Source organism: Triturus cristatus, chromosome 11, assembly GCF_964204655.1.
Source record: "Triturus cristatus chromosome 11, aTriCri1.1, whole genome shotgun sequence".
In the NCBI taxonomy this organism is placed as follows: domain Eukaryota; kingdom Metazoa; phylum Chordata; class Amphibia; order Caudata; family Salamandridae; genus Triturus; species Triturus cristatus.
In genome coordinates, this window is record NC_140594.1 from 988,188,922 (window position 1) to 988,207,749 (window position 18,828).

Genomic DNA, 18,828 nt, shown 5'->3' on the forward strand with positions numbered 1-18,828 from the left:
CACCGTTTTATTATGGCGCCTTACTCCTTTTATTGTGATGTGTATGTGTAATATGGTGTCATTTTGCTGCAGTGTGGCTGCACTTTAACTGCAGTCTGTCTGATTACATTTGCCCACATATTCGTGTCAGGCATTATCACCACCACAAATCTATTCTTATAATGTGGTAGCAAAAGGTATTTGCACTGTGCAGCGCCTTACCACCAATGGCTTGTAATATGCCATAAAAATGTTTTGTGATCCGGCCTCGGTGGTTGTGTGTTTTTTTAAAGGGTTTCCGAAAGAGGATGACCCTTATCTGTCAAGGGCCTAATCTGTAGGCGCATCCGCGAGTCATCACTTGTGAAATCACAGCGCTTTCAGCAGCAGCAGCAGAGCAGACTAGTGCAGTTAGCAGAAGGCGCTTGCTGCTGAGAGCCATGGCACGCCTTGTTCTTCTCGGATTGATTCCACTGGCTCTTGCATTTTCACCCACTAGACGATACGACGGGTAGAACCAGCGATTATCATTGCAAAGATTTTTGGAATGAATCATTTATGTGTGTATTACATTCTCATGCTGTTGTATTTTCAGAGCGAAAGTGTTTCGTGTAAATCTGAAAACGGATCGGCAAGTAGAGACCCTGAGGAACCTGACTCGAGTTGTACCGGTAAGTGACTCTTTTACACCTGCAACTCCACTAGTTGTTTTTTTCTCGTCAGGTTGTTATTTCTCTGAATGATCGTTATAACCGTAAATCTGCGCCCTTTTTTGACAAGGTATGCAAACATGTTGCTAGGCCTTGATAAATGGCTGCCAAGTTATCACTTTGCGTGTGTGCGCCATTTCTATGGTTGCAGAGTGATATGTGTGACATTTCAAGACCTCGTGTTACACTTTGAGTGAAACTTTATTTCGAGCCGAAGAAGGCAGTTATGTCCGTTTAAAGAGATTATTTTCAGAAATGACATCCTTCATCCGAAGTGTAATGGACTAAAGAGAGTTTAAAGGGGCTGCAATAGCCCGGTGCAGTTAGGCTCAGGTGATGATTTTATTGGCAAATGCGACCTGGCCCTACGCACCATAAATTATTCTTTAACTGATCCTGGCAGCCTTTCCTGTTGCATCCCAGTCTTTTAAGAGCTGGGCTCTGAGAAAGAGCACAGGGGCAACTTTGATTAGCAGGATCTGGAAGCCTGGCACCTGGCACCAAGGACAGTCAGTAAAGGAACTAACAACGTGACCTTGAGAGTACCAAACAGGGGTGTTTCCTCCACCATACTGTTCTGATGGTGAATCAGAGGATGTTCCTTTGTATTTAGCACTTTCCCCTTCTCTCTTTCCTCCTCCCTGCATCTTTCATCCAACATGCTTTCCTCCTCTCTTCATTCTTTATCCATACTCCTACACATATCTTTACCCCTCTCTCCATCCACATTCAAACTCCTAATATCTTTTTCTTCCCACCTATCCTTCTCATTACCATTCACTTCTCCCTCTATCCATTGGTTTTTAATCTCCACTGCTTTTTCCTCCCTCCTATTCTCACTCTCTACACATACCCTACCCCTTCACCCTTTCTGTCTGACACAATTGCTTGTTCTCTTTCTCTGCTCCACTAAATTTTCATCCTCTCTTCCATCTTTTGCCTCTTCCCCGTCTCACACCTTTCTCTTCTTTTTTGGTTAAACCTCCATCTTTCTCTGTCCTTCCTCTTTGCAACCTTTACTCTTCTCTCTCCTGTTCTCTCCCAATCTTCTGATCCTTCCTCCCATTTTCTTTTTGTTTCTTTCTCAACGCCTATCCATTTTTGTATCTCTCCTCCTCCTCCTTTGGACTTCTTTTCCTTTTCTTCTCTTTATCCCTTTTCTCACTTTACCTCTACCTCTGCTCCATCATTCCAACTCTTCTCCAATTTTGTTCCTGTCCTTGTAGCCTCCTTCTTTCCTACCTTTGTCTCTCTCCCCTCTTTGCCTCTCTTCCTTTCACTCCTCCCCCTAACTCTTCCTCTATTTCCCATTGTCTCTCTCTCTCTCCCCGTCCCCTTTTGCCTCCTGTTGTCTCTGCCTGTTTGTATCTAACTTGCCTCATCCTTAGGTTAATTCTCACCCTCTCCCTTCTCCATTTGTCCCACTATTCTCCCCTCCCACCACTTTCCACCCTCTTTCTCTATTGCTGTCCTCCACAATCCCTACGCCAGGAGGATGCTATTAATGCAGTTTCAAAAAACGCCCATGCTGAAGACTGGCTAAGGTGACAAATACAACACAAAACTGGGCCATATCAGATAAAGTGAGCATTGGGAGCACTAAGGTTAGACTATTTCTGCCATAGTTGTGGGCTGACTGGTGCCTCAAGTAGCTGTAGCTGGAGCAGCGCTACTTTCTTAAGTTAGAGAGTTTGCTGGTTGCTTGTCAGAGGAACTTTCAAGGGATGTCCTGATTTTGGCTGGAAATGCAGCAGAATTTGTTGACATATCTAAAGTACACAACAAAACATAACACCATAGCAGATTTAAAGTAGTATAACAACATACTGAACTTAACATTTCAGATCACAACGAAATTGCCAAAACAGAAAGCAACACAACAACCACTGCACAACCCCACATTGCAATGCTAGAGCAAAAACACAGCAGAACAAAAGCTCACGAAATGAATCGCTACTACAACAAAATACCACACAGCAAATGCCTGCAAACATTATTGGGACATATTAGCACCTCCAGAATCCTGTTTCATAATAAAGTGGTAAACAGATTCGAGAAGCAATGCCTTAATTTACCACCAAGAAAATGACACAGTACTAATTAAAAATGTTTTTTGATATAGTCAATGTAAGAAATTAGCACCCGCAAGTGGTCCCTTTATGTTAACCCAGCACCTTCTGTTTTATCATCTCTTCAGAGTGGGCTTCAGTGATTAGCAGAGGAGAAAGAGAACTTAATAGCAAAAGTGTCATGTGAAAATGCCAATACGATTACAAATTAACCCGGCTAAGCAAACTAACGTTCTATTCTATATGAACACCAAATTAAGTATGGCATTTTTGAAATGTTGAATGTTTATGATAATTTTTGTATTTATTAAATAGCTATTCATCATGTATTTTATTTTTAATAACTAAACCACATAATTTCACTTCACACTTCGCAGCTTGATTTTTGGCGCCCGGATTCAGCTCATCAGATTACTTCCAAGATGAATGTGGATTTCCATGTCACTGCTGATCAGAGTGGACCAGTTCAGGAACTACTGGAGCAAAATCACATGCAATACAAGTAAACTTATTTCTATACAGTGCATATACGAAGCAATTCTTTAACTAGTAATACAAGGTTAAGGCGCATGGACCAGGTCACAAAATATTTTTGGGTTGGGACTTTTGCATGTCTTCTGTTGCGAATAGCAGGTCTTCATGCAAACGGATGTTACCACTGCATCATGACAAGGAGTTTAAGGTGCCAGTTTCACAAGAGTGTTTTTCACATTCAAACAGATGAAATGCAATTTAGAAACAACGACCAGATTATACGATACACCCAAATCACGTTACAACAACTTAGCTGATCACCGACAATAGAACAGTACAACACAACAACATACCAATACAACACAGCACACCAATGCAACAACAAAACCACAGAAAATGACAATCCCACAACAAAACACAACACCACCGAAACAAAAATACAGAACAGCTCATTATCACAAGAGCACAAAACACCAACACAACAATACAACAGAACAACATAGTATAGCACACAATGCAAAAACAAAATCAACAATGCAACAAATAAAAACACAGCATTTTAACAACACACCACAACACCACAAACCTACAAAACTAAAATACGACTGCTTAAACAACATGACAAAATGCAACATAATTACAAATCAATAACACAGCAACCCAGCAGCAGAAGCCCTATCACAACACAACACACTACCACAGCAGAACAGCTTTGAAATCAAAAACTGTTTTGATTTGGCATTGGTTAAGTTTTATTTTTACTATCATTGTATTGCTTGTTGCTTTGGTGTGGTAGGTTGTTGTAGCATGTTGTGTAGTTTTAGTACTGCGTTGCTGGTGCCGGTTTAGTATTATGTTTTATTATAGTTGTTTTGTGACTGTAGTTCTGTTGACTTGTATTCTGTTTTGTGCTGCTTTACTACATTATCTAAAACCAAAAGAAATGATGGACGGAGTGTTGAACATTGCAAGCACTCACCCCCAGTCAACTGATCTGGGTTTAATCCATCACCATTCTTTAGCCCACTCTGCCACCCCAGTTCAGACATGGCCATATGCAAATCAGTCTGACCCTGTGCCTCATGGGAACAGTCCAACCCGAACTGCCAAGCCATGTCTTCCCTGGACCGGAAACAAGCTTCCTAGGACCGGTTTCTGGCATTTCAGCCGTCTTCAGCCAGGCTTGCTTGAATCCAGTGGCAAAGTGAGCAAGGGACTCACGTCTGAGCATACCCTGCCAACTTATGGCGAACAAAGCAAAAACCAAAAGAAATGATGGACGGAGTGTTGAACATTGCAAGCACTCACCCCCAGTCAACTGATCTGGGTTTAATCCATCACCATTCTTTAGCCCACTCTGCCACCCCAGTTCAGACATGGCCATATGCAAATCAGTCTGACCCTGTGCCTCATGGGAACAGTCCAGCCCGAACTGCCAAGCCATGTCTTCCCTGGACCGGAAACAAGCTTCCTAGGACCGGTTTCTGGCATTTCAGCCGTCTTCAGCCAGGCTTGCTTGAATCCAGTGGCAAAGTGAGCAAGGGACTCACGTCTGAGCATACCCTGCCAACTTATGGCGAACAAAGCAAAGTGTGAGTGTTTGATTGGTTCTGATGCTCCGTCCATCACCTCCCCCTTTTGTACCGCTTACTACATTATCTAGCATTGTTTTGTTGTGTTGTTTTCCTTTATAATTGTATTCTGTTGATTCTTCTGGTCAAAGAGGTAGGTTACTGTATTCTGTTGTGATGTTTTAGTATTGCATTATTGGTGTTGTGTTGCTATACTGTTTTTATTAGCTTTATGTGGCTTGTGTTCTGCTAATAAACTGGTGCTCTGCTACTTTACTGCATTATGTTACATTGCTTTGATGTGTGTGTTCCTCTGTAGTTGTGTTATGTTGATATTTAGGTTCACTGGTGTGTACCATTTGTGATATATAGATTACTTCATCTGTTGCAAAAATACTGCTACTTTACCCAGTGTAAAGCAAACCACTAACAAAGATTCTAAATTACCTTACGCCTTGTGACAGACCATGATTTAAAATAGCACTTCCAAAACTCACTTTGTGTGATTCAGTGCAGGACCCCTGAAAATGAAGCCTGCAGAATGTCATGGCTTTATTCAAAGTGTAGAGTAGTTAAGTAAAATCCTCAGATTTCTAGAAAACATGATAAAGCAGGACGAGAATCCACTGAGGGAATTTCCTCCATTATATTGCGTTGTAATTGCATCTATACAGCTTACATGCCTTCATGAAGCGTTGAAGTGCTTACTGCAAGGCAGCACACTGTCCTGGAACCCAAGGTTAGTACTCTACCAGAGGTATTGGTAATGCCACATGGCTCGCTTCAGCCCGGTTAGAAATGCTGCCATTTTAACATGTACATGTTTTCTTAAGTTGCCTTCTCTTCCACACGGTGACATTTGCGTGCATGACAATTCAGGATTAGTTTCTCTGGAACTGTATTGTCTACAAAACCACTTCACATGTACATTATCACTGTGCCTTGAACATTCTGTGCAACGCCTCAGCATAATGTGCAATTGGTGTTATTCGTTATTCCGTCCATAGGGTGACTCTGCTAGCAAGGAGATCATAAACAATTGCAGCACTGCTGAGGCATCAACACAGGACAATGGCCACTATTGTCATAAATACACATTTTGTTCCGTACTGAGTTAGGGGAGCTGGTTCTCCCCATAATATTGCACTTTCGTCAGTAAATCCCATACTTTTTCATTGCGCTCAACTCAACATTAGACCCTTTTTAGAAAATTCCTTTCCTTGGTTACTTTTCACCAGTGAATTGAATGTCTTATATTTATATTTGGGTTTACTTTGCAAGCACTGCATCTCATATTGGAACCATGCCTGCCACCACAAGATAGCAGGTTCCTTTATCATGTTAATATTTCCATTCAGCCCTAAACTGCTGGGCACATGTAGATTTAAAATCAGCGTGGGCTAAAGTTTTCGGAAGAAATATGAATATATTGTTTAATCGGTCGTCTTGTGTTTTATTTGTGATTTTCATAAGATTACCACAGATTTTTAAGTAATTCGGGAACATTCACCATATGAATAGGTTGTTATATCATTCATAGTAGCAATAAAACCTGATGGCCAAATATTATTCATGCTAATACTTTATTACACTAGGATACACATTTTGGGCACAATTCATTAGTGCAAGTATAATTGTGATTTGCACATATAAAATATTGCACAATAAGCTTGTGTAATTTATATCTGATTCATGAATACAGGTCCCCTCCGACGCCCCAGTACTATCAGGAGTTCATATTCCTGTCCTCATGTTTGCGGACGATACCCTATTAATCTCAAAGACACCCAGTGGTCTACAGGAAACTCTAGAGAGGTTTGAAGAGTTCTGTAAAATCCGTGGCCTAGAAATAAATACAGGGAAGACTAAATTCATGTCATTCAACGAACATAGATCGTTCAGGGGCAAAATTAGCATGAACAATGTTTTGCTTGAGCAAGTTAATGCCTTCACATATCTGAGCGTATACCTTCCACAAAATCCCTTGGCTAAAAGAGATTAGATCGCTTCTTGTGAAGATGAATCTGAGCGAATTGTGGAATGATCCCCAAAATGCAGTTTTACCATCAAAAAAAACCCTGAAGAATATGTATTGGGATTGGGTAATGGCAGAGGCTTGCATGAGTAGATCCACAAGGTACCTAACAGGCCAATTTTTAGAACTCAAGCAAAGACCGGCACTAGAAAAATACTGGTATGTGATTACGAAACCCCACGACAGGAAATTATATGTCCCGGTGAGGGCTGGCACCCTCCCACTAAGGTCGTTTACAAGTAGCTGGGCCGGATCCTCAAAAGAAGAATGCCCATGGTGTCCAGACAACAAGGAATCTTTAAGTCATCTCCTGTTTTTCTGCCCTATCTATACTGAACCTCGAAGGGCATGGGTTATCCCTATATGGAGATTACTGGGTTTTAGAAAGCACGAGGAAGCACTTAGAGTTCTCCGATCAGACGCGTCCCCCCATATTGCTATAGCTTTGGCCAAGTTTTTAGGTTGGGCATGGTCCATTCGAGCCAAGGCATTAAAACAACATCTACCCATATCCTAAGAGATAGCTGTTTTCAGTTGAGAATTTTGGGGATGCGGAGGCATTTTATAGTATGTATTGTATTTTATATCACAGAATTGGTCTGAAGGTTTGTACCCAGACCTTTTTAAGTATCATTCGACAAATGTCTCTCATTTAATATCTTTTTACAAGTCTTATTAATATGTAAAGAATTGTATTTATTGTCTCATTTTTATCATATTCGTACTGTAAAATTGGTGCTAGGTGTTTTTTTTTTTACAAGCTTTTATGACAGAATTGTCGAATAAAGTCGAATTGAATTGAATACAGCTGTACAATACCAAAATTGAGCATTGTGATTGGCTGCAGAGATCTGTACATTGCTAAAACAAAGTATTTGATTGCCACTTCTAGCTGTCGAGTGAGCTTGATAGCTAGAAGCTGAGACAAGAGTCATTACCATCTTCAGCCAAATATCAATACACTTTATTCCTGCCACGGATGCTTTAATCACAGATTTTAAACCAGCTCACACATTTTGGTGCCGATTCCAATCCTGTAAAACCCGGGTACGATTCGTCGTATGGAGCGTATTCTCCATACGACTCGTACCCGGGAAATCCACCGTACAATCCAGCAAGTACGATTCGTACAGAAATACCATTTCCGTACGATTCGTACAGAAACACCGTACGGCTAAAAAATACCTACGAGTCTGATCCTGGACAGCGCGTACGCGACGTCCGTACGGAGTCAGGCAGCGTTTTACGGACCAGCAAGTATGATTCGGCCCTACGTCACTCCGCACAGCTATTTCCGAGTCGACGCGAAAACGGAGCCCCGGAACGAGACGGACAGCAAATGGACCCCATCCTACGTGTCATCCCGGACCTCTTAGCCTACGACCTGGTGCACCGAACCCGACGCACACGCCGCAGAAGGTGAGAACAACACCCAGGGGCCAAGGGGGGGTGAGGGCCAGGAAACATACCCCCTACCCAAAATAAAACCTACAATATTGAGGACATACATTACCTCAAGGGTCTGGTCACTCCGGGGGGGGGCGTGTCCACCAATCCCTGCGTCACACAACAACGGAAGTGGACGTGGACGTGTACGCGTACCCCTACGGCAACACTACAATAGTGATACGCACTGTACTCACACATCCATGGCGTGGGTACGGTCCGTAGCACTATATTAGTGGTGCCATGGGGGTACATGTGGTACGGACTGTACACACGCCCTCAGAGCGTGTGTACGGTCCATATGACCATTGCAGTGGTGCCGTTGGGGTACGCGTGGTACGGACCGTACACATGCCCTAAGAGCCTGTGTACGGTCCGTAACACCATTGTAGTGGTGCCGTAGGGGTACGTGTGGTACGGACCGTACACACGCCCTCAGAGCGTGTGTACGGTCCATATCACCATTGTAGTGGTGCCGTAGCAGTACGCGTGGTACGGACCGTACACACACCCTCAGAGCGTGTGTACGGTAAGTAACATTATTGTAGTGGTGCCGTTGGGGTACGCGTGGTACGGACCGTACACATGCCCTCAGAGTGTGTGTACGGTCCGTATCACCATTTTAGTGGTGCCGTAGGGGTACGCGTGGTACGGACCGTACACACGCCCTCAGAGCGTGTGTACGGTCCGTATCACCATTGTAGTGGTGCCGTAGGGGTACGCGTGGAACGGACCGTACACACGCTCTCAGAGCGTGTGTACGGGCCGTACCATGCGTACTCCTACGGCACCACTACTATAGTGATACGGACCGCACCCACACATACATAGCGTGGGTACGGGCCGTATCACCATTGTATTTGGGCCGTAGGGGTACGCGTGGTACGGACCTTACACACCCCATGAATGCAGGGGTACGGTCCGTATCACACGTACCCCTACGGCACCAGTACATTTGGGATACAAGGCGTACACGAATGTTGCCCTACGGCCTGGTGCAGCATATTACCTTGATATTGGGGTGTGTGTAGGCCCAGGACAGCAGTGTACTGCACCAAGGGGGTGGGTGGCTACATAGGATTCCCAGACATGGGGGTGGGTGCAGAGGACTCCCAGCAGTGGACAGAGACATGGGGGTGGGTGCAGAGGACTCCCAACAGTAGACAGAGACATGGGGATGGGTGCATATCACTCCCAGCAGTGGACAGACATGTGAGGGGTGGGTGCAGAGGACTCCCAGCAGTGGACAGAGACATGGGGGTGGGTGCAGAGGACTCCCAGCAGTGGACAGACATGTGAGGGGTGCGTGCAGAGGACTCCCAGCAGTGGACAGAGACATGGGGGTGGGTGCATATCATTCCCAGCAGTGGACAGACATATGAGGGGTGGGTGCAGAGGACTCCCAGCAGTGGACAGACATATATGGGTGGGTGCAGAGGACTCCCAGCAGTGGACAGACATGTGAGGGGTGCGTGCAGAGGACTCCCAGCAGTGGACAGAGACATGGGGGTGGGTGCATATCATTCCCAGCAGTGGACAGACATGTGAGGGGTGGGTGCAGAGGACTCCCAGCAGTGGACAGACATATATGGGTGGGTGCAGAGGACTCCCAGCAGTGGACAGAGAAATGGGGGTGGGTGCAGAGGACTCCCAGCAGTGGACAGAGTCATGGGGGTGGGTACAGAGTACTCCCAGCAGTAGACAGAGACATGGGGTTGGGTGCATATCACTCCCAGCAGTGGACAGACATGTGAGGGGTGGGTGCAGAGGACTCCCAGCAGTGGACAGACATATATGGGTGGGTGCAGAGGACTCCCAGCAGTGGACAGAGACATGGGGGTGGGTGCAGAGGACTCCCAGCAGTGGACAGAGACATGGGATGGGTGCAAATGACTCCCAGCAGTGGACAGACATGTGAGGGGTGGGTGCAGAGGACTCCCAGCAGTGGACAGAGACATGGGGGTGGGTGCATATCACTCCCAGCAGTGGACAGACATGTGAGGGGTGTGTGCAGAGTACTCCCAGCAGTGGTGTTGGCCGGGGTTGCGCTGGGGTCGGGGGCGGCCATCTGGGGTGCAGGGCCTGGTGTCGGGAAGATGGAGGGAAGGACGGGGGTAGCCCCGGGTCTGTGGGGGATCAGGTGTGGTGTTACTACGGGGTGGGGGATCAGGTGTGGTGTGCCACGGGTCGGAATGGGCCACGCCACAAGGCCGGGTCCGACAAGAGGACTCCCAGCAGTGGACAGAGACATGGGGGTGGGTGCAGAGGACTCCCAGCAGTGAACAGAGACATGGGGGTGGGTGCAGAGGACTCCCAGCAGTAGACAGAGGCATGGGGGTGGGTGCACTTCACTCCCAGCAGTGGACAGACATGTGAGGGGTGGGTGCAGAGGACTCCCAGCAGTGGACAGAGACATGGGGGTGGGTGCATATCACTCCCAGCAGTGGACAGACATGTGAGGGGTGGGTGCAGAGTACTCCCAACAGTGGACAGAGACATGGGGGTGGGTGCATATCACTCCCAGCAGTGGACAGACATGTGAGGGGTGGGTGCAGAGTACTCCCAGCAGTGGACAGACATATATGGGTGGGTGCAGAGGTGTTAGAAGGGCCAGCCTCAGGAAAGGTCAGAGTGTGTACCTGACCGCCCTGCGACTCACCCTCCCTGGAAGATGTAGCCGAGCACTTGCAGGGCTGGGTCTCGTATCTAGGATCGTATACGCTGATTTAATACTATGCAACACAGAGACACCACACCGTAGATTCTGAAACACGTATTCCTTTATCTAGAAATATTGGGACCTTTGTGATCTGCAGATTCGTCTGTACAAGTAGAGCAAGGGCTCGTAGAGTCTCGGTAGGGGTAGGGGTAGCGGGACAGTCTTAGGATCAGGGTCAATGCAGGTGCGTATCCGGCGCACGGCTCTCAATCCTCAAGCCGGGGGATACGGGATGGTCTTTGGGGTCCAGCAGGACCAGGATAGTACTTGAGTGCGACCAAGTCTGCCGGGCTCGAATTCTCAAGGTTGCGAGGGGAGCCGCGACGGCGTCAGCAGGGCTCCGATGATTCAGGCAGAAGTCCGTCTCTGCCAGGAGGAGCCGCGACGCTGTCTGCAGGGCTCAGTTGATTCAGGCAGAAGTCCGTCTCTGCCAGGGGGAGCCGCGACGCTGTCTGCAGGGCTCAGATGACTTAGGCAGAAGTCCGTCTCTGCCAGGTGGAGCCGCGACGCTGTCTGCAGGGCTCACCGAGGTTCCAAGAGTTCCGTCGGATCTTGTGATAATGTTGCTTTAGCCGCGACCACGTCAGCAGGGCTCTCCTCGTTCCAGGTTCAATCTTCTGATAGTCCCAGAGCGCCCCTTGTTATAGGTCGACTCCCCTTTGATGTCCGGAGTCCTCACGGGCAGGGGTCTTAGCCCTGGGGGTCGTTTGTTGGGGGTTCCTGCCACGCGGTCCTTTGATCCTTTCAATGCGGTGTCGGGAGGGATCCCAGACATGCAGCAGGCGTGGAGCCAGCCCTCAGGGTGGCCGGAGAGCGATCAAAACCATCTCTCGAGAGGAGGCCAGAGGTGTGAGTGAAACTGCCCCTCCCTCTCCTGCTCACCGGGAGCTCTTTCTCCCCCCAGCCAGCATGGCGCGACTAGGCCGGGGTTGCGCTGGGGTCGGGGGCGGCCATCTGGGGTGCAGGGCCTGGTGTCGGGAAGATGGAGGGAAGGACGGGGCTAGCCCCGGGTCTGTGGGGGATCAGGTGTGGTGTTACTACGGGGTGGGGGATCAGGTGTGGTGTGCCACGGGTCGGAATGGGCCAAGCCACAAGGCCGGGTCCGACAAGAGGACTCCCAGCAGTGGACAGAGACATGGGGGTGGGTGCAGAGGAATCCCAGCAGTGAACATAGACATGGGGGTGGGTGCAGAGGACTCCCAGCAGTAGACAGAGACATGGGGGTGGGTGCACTTCACTCCCAGCAGTGGACAGACATGTGAGGGGTGGGTGCAGAGGACTCCCAGCAGTGGACAGACATATATGGGTGGGTGCAGAGGATTCCCAGCAGCGGACAGAGACATGGGGGTGGGTGCAGAGGACTCCCAGCAGTGGACAGAGACATGGGGGTGGGTGCATATCACTCCCAGCAGTGGACAGACATGTGAGGGGTGGGTGCAGAGGACTCCCAGCAGTGGACAGAGACATGGGGGTGGGTGCAGAGGACTCCCAGCAGTGGACAGAGACATGGGGGTGGGTGCCTATCACTCCCTGCAGGGGACAGACATGTGAGGGGTGGGTGCAGAGGACTCCCAGCAGTGGACAGCCATATATAGGTGGGTGCAGAGGACTCCAGCAGTGGACAGAGACATGGGGGTGGGTGCAGAGGACTCCCAGCAGTGGGCGGAGACATGGGGGTGGGTGCATATCACTCCCAGCAATGGACAGAGACATGGGGGTGGGTGCGGAGGACTCCCAGCAGTGGACAGAGACATGGGGGTAGGTGCATATCACTCCCAGCAGTGGACAGACATGTGAGGGGTGGGTGCAGAGGACTCCTAGAAGTGGACAGAGACATGGGGATGGGTGCAGAGGACTCCCAGCAGTGGACAGAGACATGGGGGTGGGTGCAGAGGACTCCCAGCAGTGGACAGACACATGGGGGTGGGTGCAGAGGAATCCCAGCAATGGACAAAGACATGGGGGTGGGTGCATATCACTCCCAGCAGTGGACAGACATGTGAGGGGTAGGTGCAGAGGATTCCCAGCAGTGGACAGACATATATGGGTGGGTGCAGAGGACTCCCAGCAGTGGACAGAGACATGGGGGTGGGTGCAGAGGACTCCCAGCAGTGGACAGAGACATGGGGGTGGGTGCATATCACTCCCAGCAGTGGACAGACATGTGAGGGTTGGGTGCAGAGGACTCCCAGCAGTGGACAGAGACATGGGGGTGGGTGCAGAGGACTCCCAGCAGTGGACAGAGACATGGGGGTGGGTGCCTATCACTCCCTGCAGGGGACAGACATGTGAGGGGTGGGTTCAGAGGACTCCCAGCAGTGGACAGCCATATATAAGTGGGCGCAGAGGACTCCAGCAGTGGACAGAGACATGGGGGTGGGTGCAGAGGACTCCCAGCAGTGGGCAGAGACATGGGGGTGGGTGCATATCACTCCCAGCAGTGGACAGAGACATAGGGGTGGGTGCGGAGGACTCCCAGCAGTGGACAGAGACATGGGGGTAGGTGCATATCACTCCCAGCAGTGGACAGACATGTGAGGGGTGGGTGCAGAGGATTCCCAGCAGTGGACAGACATATATGGGTGGATGCAGAGGACTCCCAGCAGTGGACAGAGACATGGCGGTGGGTGCAGAGGACTCCCAGCAGTGGACAGACACATGGGGGTGGGTGCATATCACTCGCAGCAGTGGACAGAGACATGGGGGTGGGTGCAGAGGAATCCCAGCAGTGGACAGAGCCATGGGGGTGGGTGCATATCACTCCCAGCAGTGGACAGACATGTGAGGGGTGGGTGCAGAGGACTCCCAGCAGTGGACAGAGACATGGGGGTGGGTGCCTATCACTCCCTGCAGGGGACAGACATGTGAGGGGTGGGTGCAGATGACTCCCAGCAGTGGACAGCCATATATAGGTGGGTGCAGAGGACTCCCAGCAGTGGACAGAGACATGGGGGTGGGTGCAGAGGACTCCCAGCAGTGGGCAGAGACATGGGGGTGGGTGCATATCACTCCCAGCAGTGGACAGAGACATAGGGGTGGGTGCGGAGGACTCCCAGCAGTGGACAGAGACATGGGGGTAGGTGCATATCACTCCCAGCAGTGGACAGACATGTGAGGGGTGGGTGCAGAGGACTCCTAGCAGTGGGACAGAGACATGGGGATGGGTGCAGAGGACTCCCAGCAGTGGACAGAGACATGGGGTGGGTGCAGAGGACTCCCAGCAGTGGACAGACACATGGGGGTGGGTGCATATCACTCGCAGCAGTGGACAGAGGCATGGGGTTGGGTGCAGAGGAATCCCAGCAATGGACAAAGACATGGGGGTGGGTGCATATCACTCCCAGCAGTGGACAGACATGTGAGGGGTGGGTGCAGAGGATTTCCAGCAGTGGACAGACATATATGGGTGGATGCAGAGGACTCCCATCAGTGGACAGAGACATGGGGGTGGGTGCAGAGGACTCCCAGCAGTGGACAGACACATGGGGGTGGGTGCATATCACTCGCAGCAGTGGACAGAGACATGGGGGTGGGTGCAGAGGAATCCCAGCAATGGACAGAGACATGGGGGTGGGTGCATATCACTCCCAGCAGTGGACAGACATGTGAGGGGTGGGTGCAGAGGTCTCCCAGCAGTGGACAGACATATATGGGTGGGTGCAGAGGACTCCCAGCAGTGGACAGAGACATGGGGGTGGGTGCAGAGGACTCCCAGACGTGGAGAAAGACATAGGGGTGGGTGCATATCACTCCCAGCAGTGGACAGACATGTGAGGGGTGGGTGCAGAGGACTCCCAGCAGTGGACAGAGACATGGGGGTGGGTGCAGAGGACTCCCAGCAGTGGACAGAGACATGGGGGTGGGTGCATATCACTCCCAGCAGTGGACAGACATATATGGGTGGGTGCAGAGGACTCCCAGCAGTGGACAGGGACATGGGGGTGGGTGCAGAGGACTCCCAGCAGTGGACAGATACATGGGGGAGGGTGCATATCACTCCCAGCAGTGGACAGGAGACATGGGGGTGGGTGCAGAGGACTCCCAGCAGTGGACAGAGACATGGGGGTGGGTGCATATCATTCTCAGCAGTGGACAGACATGTGAGGGGTGGGTGCAGAGGACTCCCAGCAGTGGCCAGAGACATGGGGGTGGGTGCAGAGGACTCCCAGCAGTGGACAGAGACATGGGGGTGGGTGCCTATCACTCCCAGCAGTGGACAGACATGTGAGGGGTGGGGCAGAGGACTCTCAGCAGTGGACAGACATATATGGGTGGGTGCAGAGGACTCCCAGCAGTGGACAGAGACATGGGGGTGGGTGCAGAGGTCTCCCAGCAGTGGACAGAGACATGGGGGTGGGTGCATATCACTCCCAGCAGTGGACAGAGACATGGGGGTGGGTGCAGAGGACTCCCAGCAGTGGACAGAGACATGGGGGTGGGTGCAGAGGACTCCCAGCAGTGGACAGACACATGGGGGTGGGTGCATATCACTCGCAGCAGTGGACAGAGACATGGGGGTGGGTGCAGAGGAATCCCAGCAATGGACAAAGACATGGGGGTGGGTGCATATCACTCCCAGCAGTGGACAGACATGTGAGGGGTGGGTGCAGAGGATTTCCAGCAGTGGACAGACATATATGGGTGGATGCAGAGGACTCCCAGCAGTGGACAGAGACATGGGGGTGGGTGCAGAGGACTCCCAGCAGTGGACAGACACATGGGGGTGGGTGCATATCACTCGCAGCAGTGGACAGAGACATGGGGGTGGGTGCAGAGGAATCCCAGCAATGGACAGAGACATGGGGGTGGGTGCATATCACTCCCAGCAGTGGACAGACATGTGAGGGGTGGGTGCAGAGGACTCCCAGCGGTGGACAGACATATATGGGTGGGTGCAGAGGACTCCCAGCAGTGGACAGAGACATGGGGGTGGGTGCAGAGGACTCCCAGAAGTGGAGAAAGACATAGGGGTGGGTGCATATCACTCCCAGCAGTGGACAGACATGTGAGGGGTGGGTGCAGAGGACTCCCAGCAGTGGACAGAGACATGGGGGTGGGTGCAGAGGACTCCCAGCAGTGGACAGAGACATGGGGGTGGGTGCATATCACTCCCAGCAGTGGACAGACATATATGGGTGGGTGCAGAGGACTCCCAGCAGTGGACAGGGACATGGGGGTGGGTGCAGAGGACTCCCAGCAGTGGACAGATACATGGGGGAGGGTGCATATCACTCCCAGCAGTGGAAGGAGACATGGGGGTGGGTGCAGAGGACTCCCAGCAGTGGACAGAGACATGGGGGTGGGTGCATATCATTCTCAGCAGTGGACAGACATGTGAGGGGTGGGTGCAGAGGACTCCCAGCAGTGGCCAGAGACATGGGGGTGGGTGCAGAGGACTCCCAGCAGTGGACAGAGACATGGGGGTGGGTGCCTATCACTCCCAGCAGTGGACAGACATGTGAGGGGTGGGGCAGAGGACTCTCAGCAGTGGACAGACATATATGGGTGGGTGCAGAGGACTCCCAGCAGTGGACAGAGACATGGGGGTGGGTGCAGAGGTCTCCCAGCAGTGGACAGAGACATGGGGGTGGGTGCATATCACTCCCAGCAGTGGACAGAGACATGGGGGTGGGTGCAGAGGACTCCCAGCAGTGGACAGAGACATAGGGGTGGGTGCATATGAAATGAAATGAAATTAACTGGGTTTTATAAAGCGCACGTAGCTGCCCTGGGGCGTCCAAGCGCTGAGAAAACCGACTGGGCTAAGGTTGCTTAGAAAGAGTATCTAACCTACTACTGATTCATGAACAAAAGCGTTTTCAGCTGTTTGCAGAAGGAACTGAGGTCGGGATTGGACCTTAGATGTTGGGGAAGAGCATTCCACAGCTTGGCCACATTAAAGGAAAAGGAGCGGCCTCCCGATCTTGACTTCTTTATTTTCGGCACAATGGCTAAGTTGGCAAAAGTTGAACGCAGATGTCTAACGGGCTGATAGGGTGTGATAAGGGGAAAATTAATTGCTGGGCCTGAGGACCAAAAGGCTTGATGTGCAATACAAAGTGATTTGAAATTGACTCTTTCCCTAACGGGAAGCCAGTGCAGTCTCCTTAGGCCAGACTTTACTGATGATCTGCGGGGGATTTGTAAGAGAGTCCGTGCGGCGCAGTTCTGTATCAACTGCAGTTTGCGTGGAGTGGAGTCGGGAGCTCCCAGGTATAAAGCATTCCCGAAATCCAACCGTGACTGGATCAGGCCCAGAACCACGGTCTTTCTCGCTTCGAAGGGGAGTAGAGGAAGGACCTTCCTGATGACTCTAAGGATGCCGAAACAGATAGCAGATAATCTTATTGCCTGCTGGTCAAATGACAGGGACCTGTCCAGCCAGACACAAAGGCTCTTAATGGTATCTTTAGGCACCGGGGCAGGTCCCAAACTGGATGGCCAGAGAGTATCGATAGAAGAAGGTACGAGACGACCTAAGAGCATGAGCTCAGTCTTGTCTCCGTTGAGTTTGAGGCAAGACTTGGTCATCCAGCTCTTAACCATCTCCAGACAGCCTGCTAGATCTGCGCATGCTGAGAATCCCCCTTCCTGTGCCAGAGAAACCACCAGCTGAGTATCGTCCGCGTAGGTAATGATCTTAATACCATACGGAAGGACGATCTCAGCTAGTGGCCTCATGTAGACGTTAAATAACGTCGGGCTCAACGATGATCCCTGCGGGACTCCACACCCCAGAGTCTTACTGATGGAGGTGACATTGCCCTCATATACCTGAAAAGATCTGTCATTCAGGTAGGACTTGAGCCACTCCAAGGCCCTGTCAGATATTCCGGTGTCCAGGAGACGCTGCACGAGGATATCGTGATTGACGGTATCAAATGCAGCGCTCAGATCGAGGAGGATGACTGCCACCGACCCTCCCCGATCTAAGATCCTCCTGGACTCCTCTGTCACGGCCAATAGTGCTGTCTCGGTCCCATGCTTGGGGCGGAAGCCTGTCTGGGAGGGATCGAGCAGCTGGTTTTGTTCGAGAAAATTGTTAATAGGCCGTTTATATATTTCTCCAAGATTTTAGCTACCCGAGGCAGCAAGGAGATCGGACGAAAGTTGTTAAGATTCTTGGTGTCCAGATTGGGTTTTTTTAACAAGGGCCCTCACCATGGCCTGTTTCCAGGCCACTGGGACTGTGCTGGTAGAGATCAAGGTGTTTAGTACAGCTAACAGTGTAGGAAGAATGGTCTGAGTGGCAGAGAGTAGAATGTGAGGGGGTGCTGGGTCCCTAGGGGACCCTGATTTCACCTGGTGCATGAGGGAGGCGAGCTGGTCTGCATCCATCTGGGGAAATTCCACCAATACTGGAAGGCAGTTGGATATGTTTTCTTGTAAGGGACATAAAGGTGACTCCTTCAGAGTAGTCTGCTCTGAGGATGGAAAGGAAGAGTAGATGAGATTTATTTTCTGGAAGAAAAAATTGGCCAAATCTTCACAGCGAAGCCGAGGGTTTTCGTTAGTAAGTGGAGGCGTTGGGAGGTTAATAAGACTTTTTACAATTTTATAGATCTCCTTAGAGCTGGAGCTGGCCTCTGCAATTTTGTGTGCGTAATATAGAGATTGTGCGCTCTTTATGTCTTTTTTGTATACTCTGTAGATGGTTTTGTCAGCTCCAGCATATCCTAATCGCCATTTACGTTCCAGTCTCTTACAGTGGCACTTTTTCATTCGTAGATCATTCGAGTACCAAGGGGCTGAAATCCTAGATCTTTTTAAGGCAGTTTTCTTCATAGGGAGCATAGCATTTAAAGAGTTGTTTATCCATTCGTTG

The 18,828-nt window shown here is 50.4% G+C and overlaps 1 protein-coding gene across 1 annotated transcript in view; it reads left to right on the forward strand.

Annotated features, from left to right (window-relative positions):
* The first annotated feature begins 352 nt into the window (after positions 1 to 352).
* The window catches only part of LOC146785787 (mast cell carboxypeptidase A-like), a 330,342-nt gene continuing 311,866 nt past the window's right edge, over positions 353 to 18,828 (forward strand). The window contains exons 1-3 of the mRNA XM_085635046.1: positions 353 to 490; positions 575 to 650; positions 3,136 to 3,260. Coding sequence (XP_085491172.1) covers positions 420 to 490; positions 575 to 650; positions 3,136 to 3,260 — 272 coding nt within the window. The 5' untranslated portion in view covers positions 353 to 419. The remainder of the gene's footprint in view (positions 491 to 574; positions 651 to 3,135; positions 3,261 to 18,828) is intronic.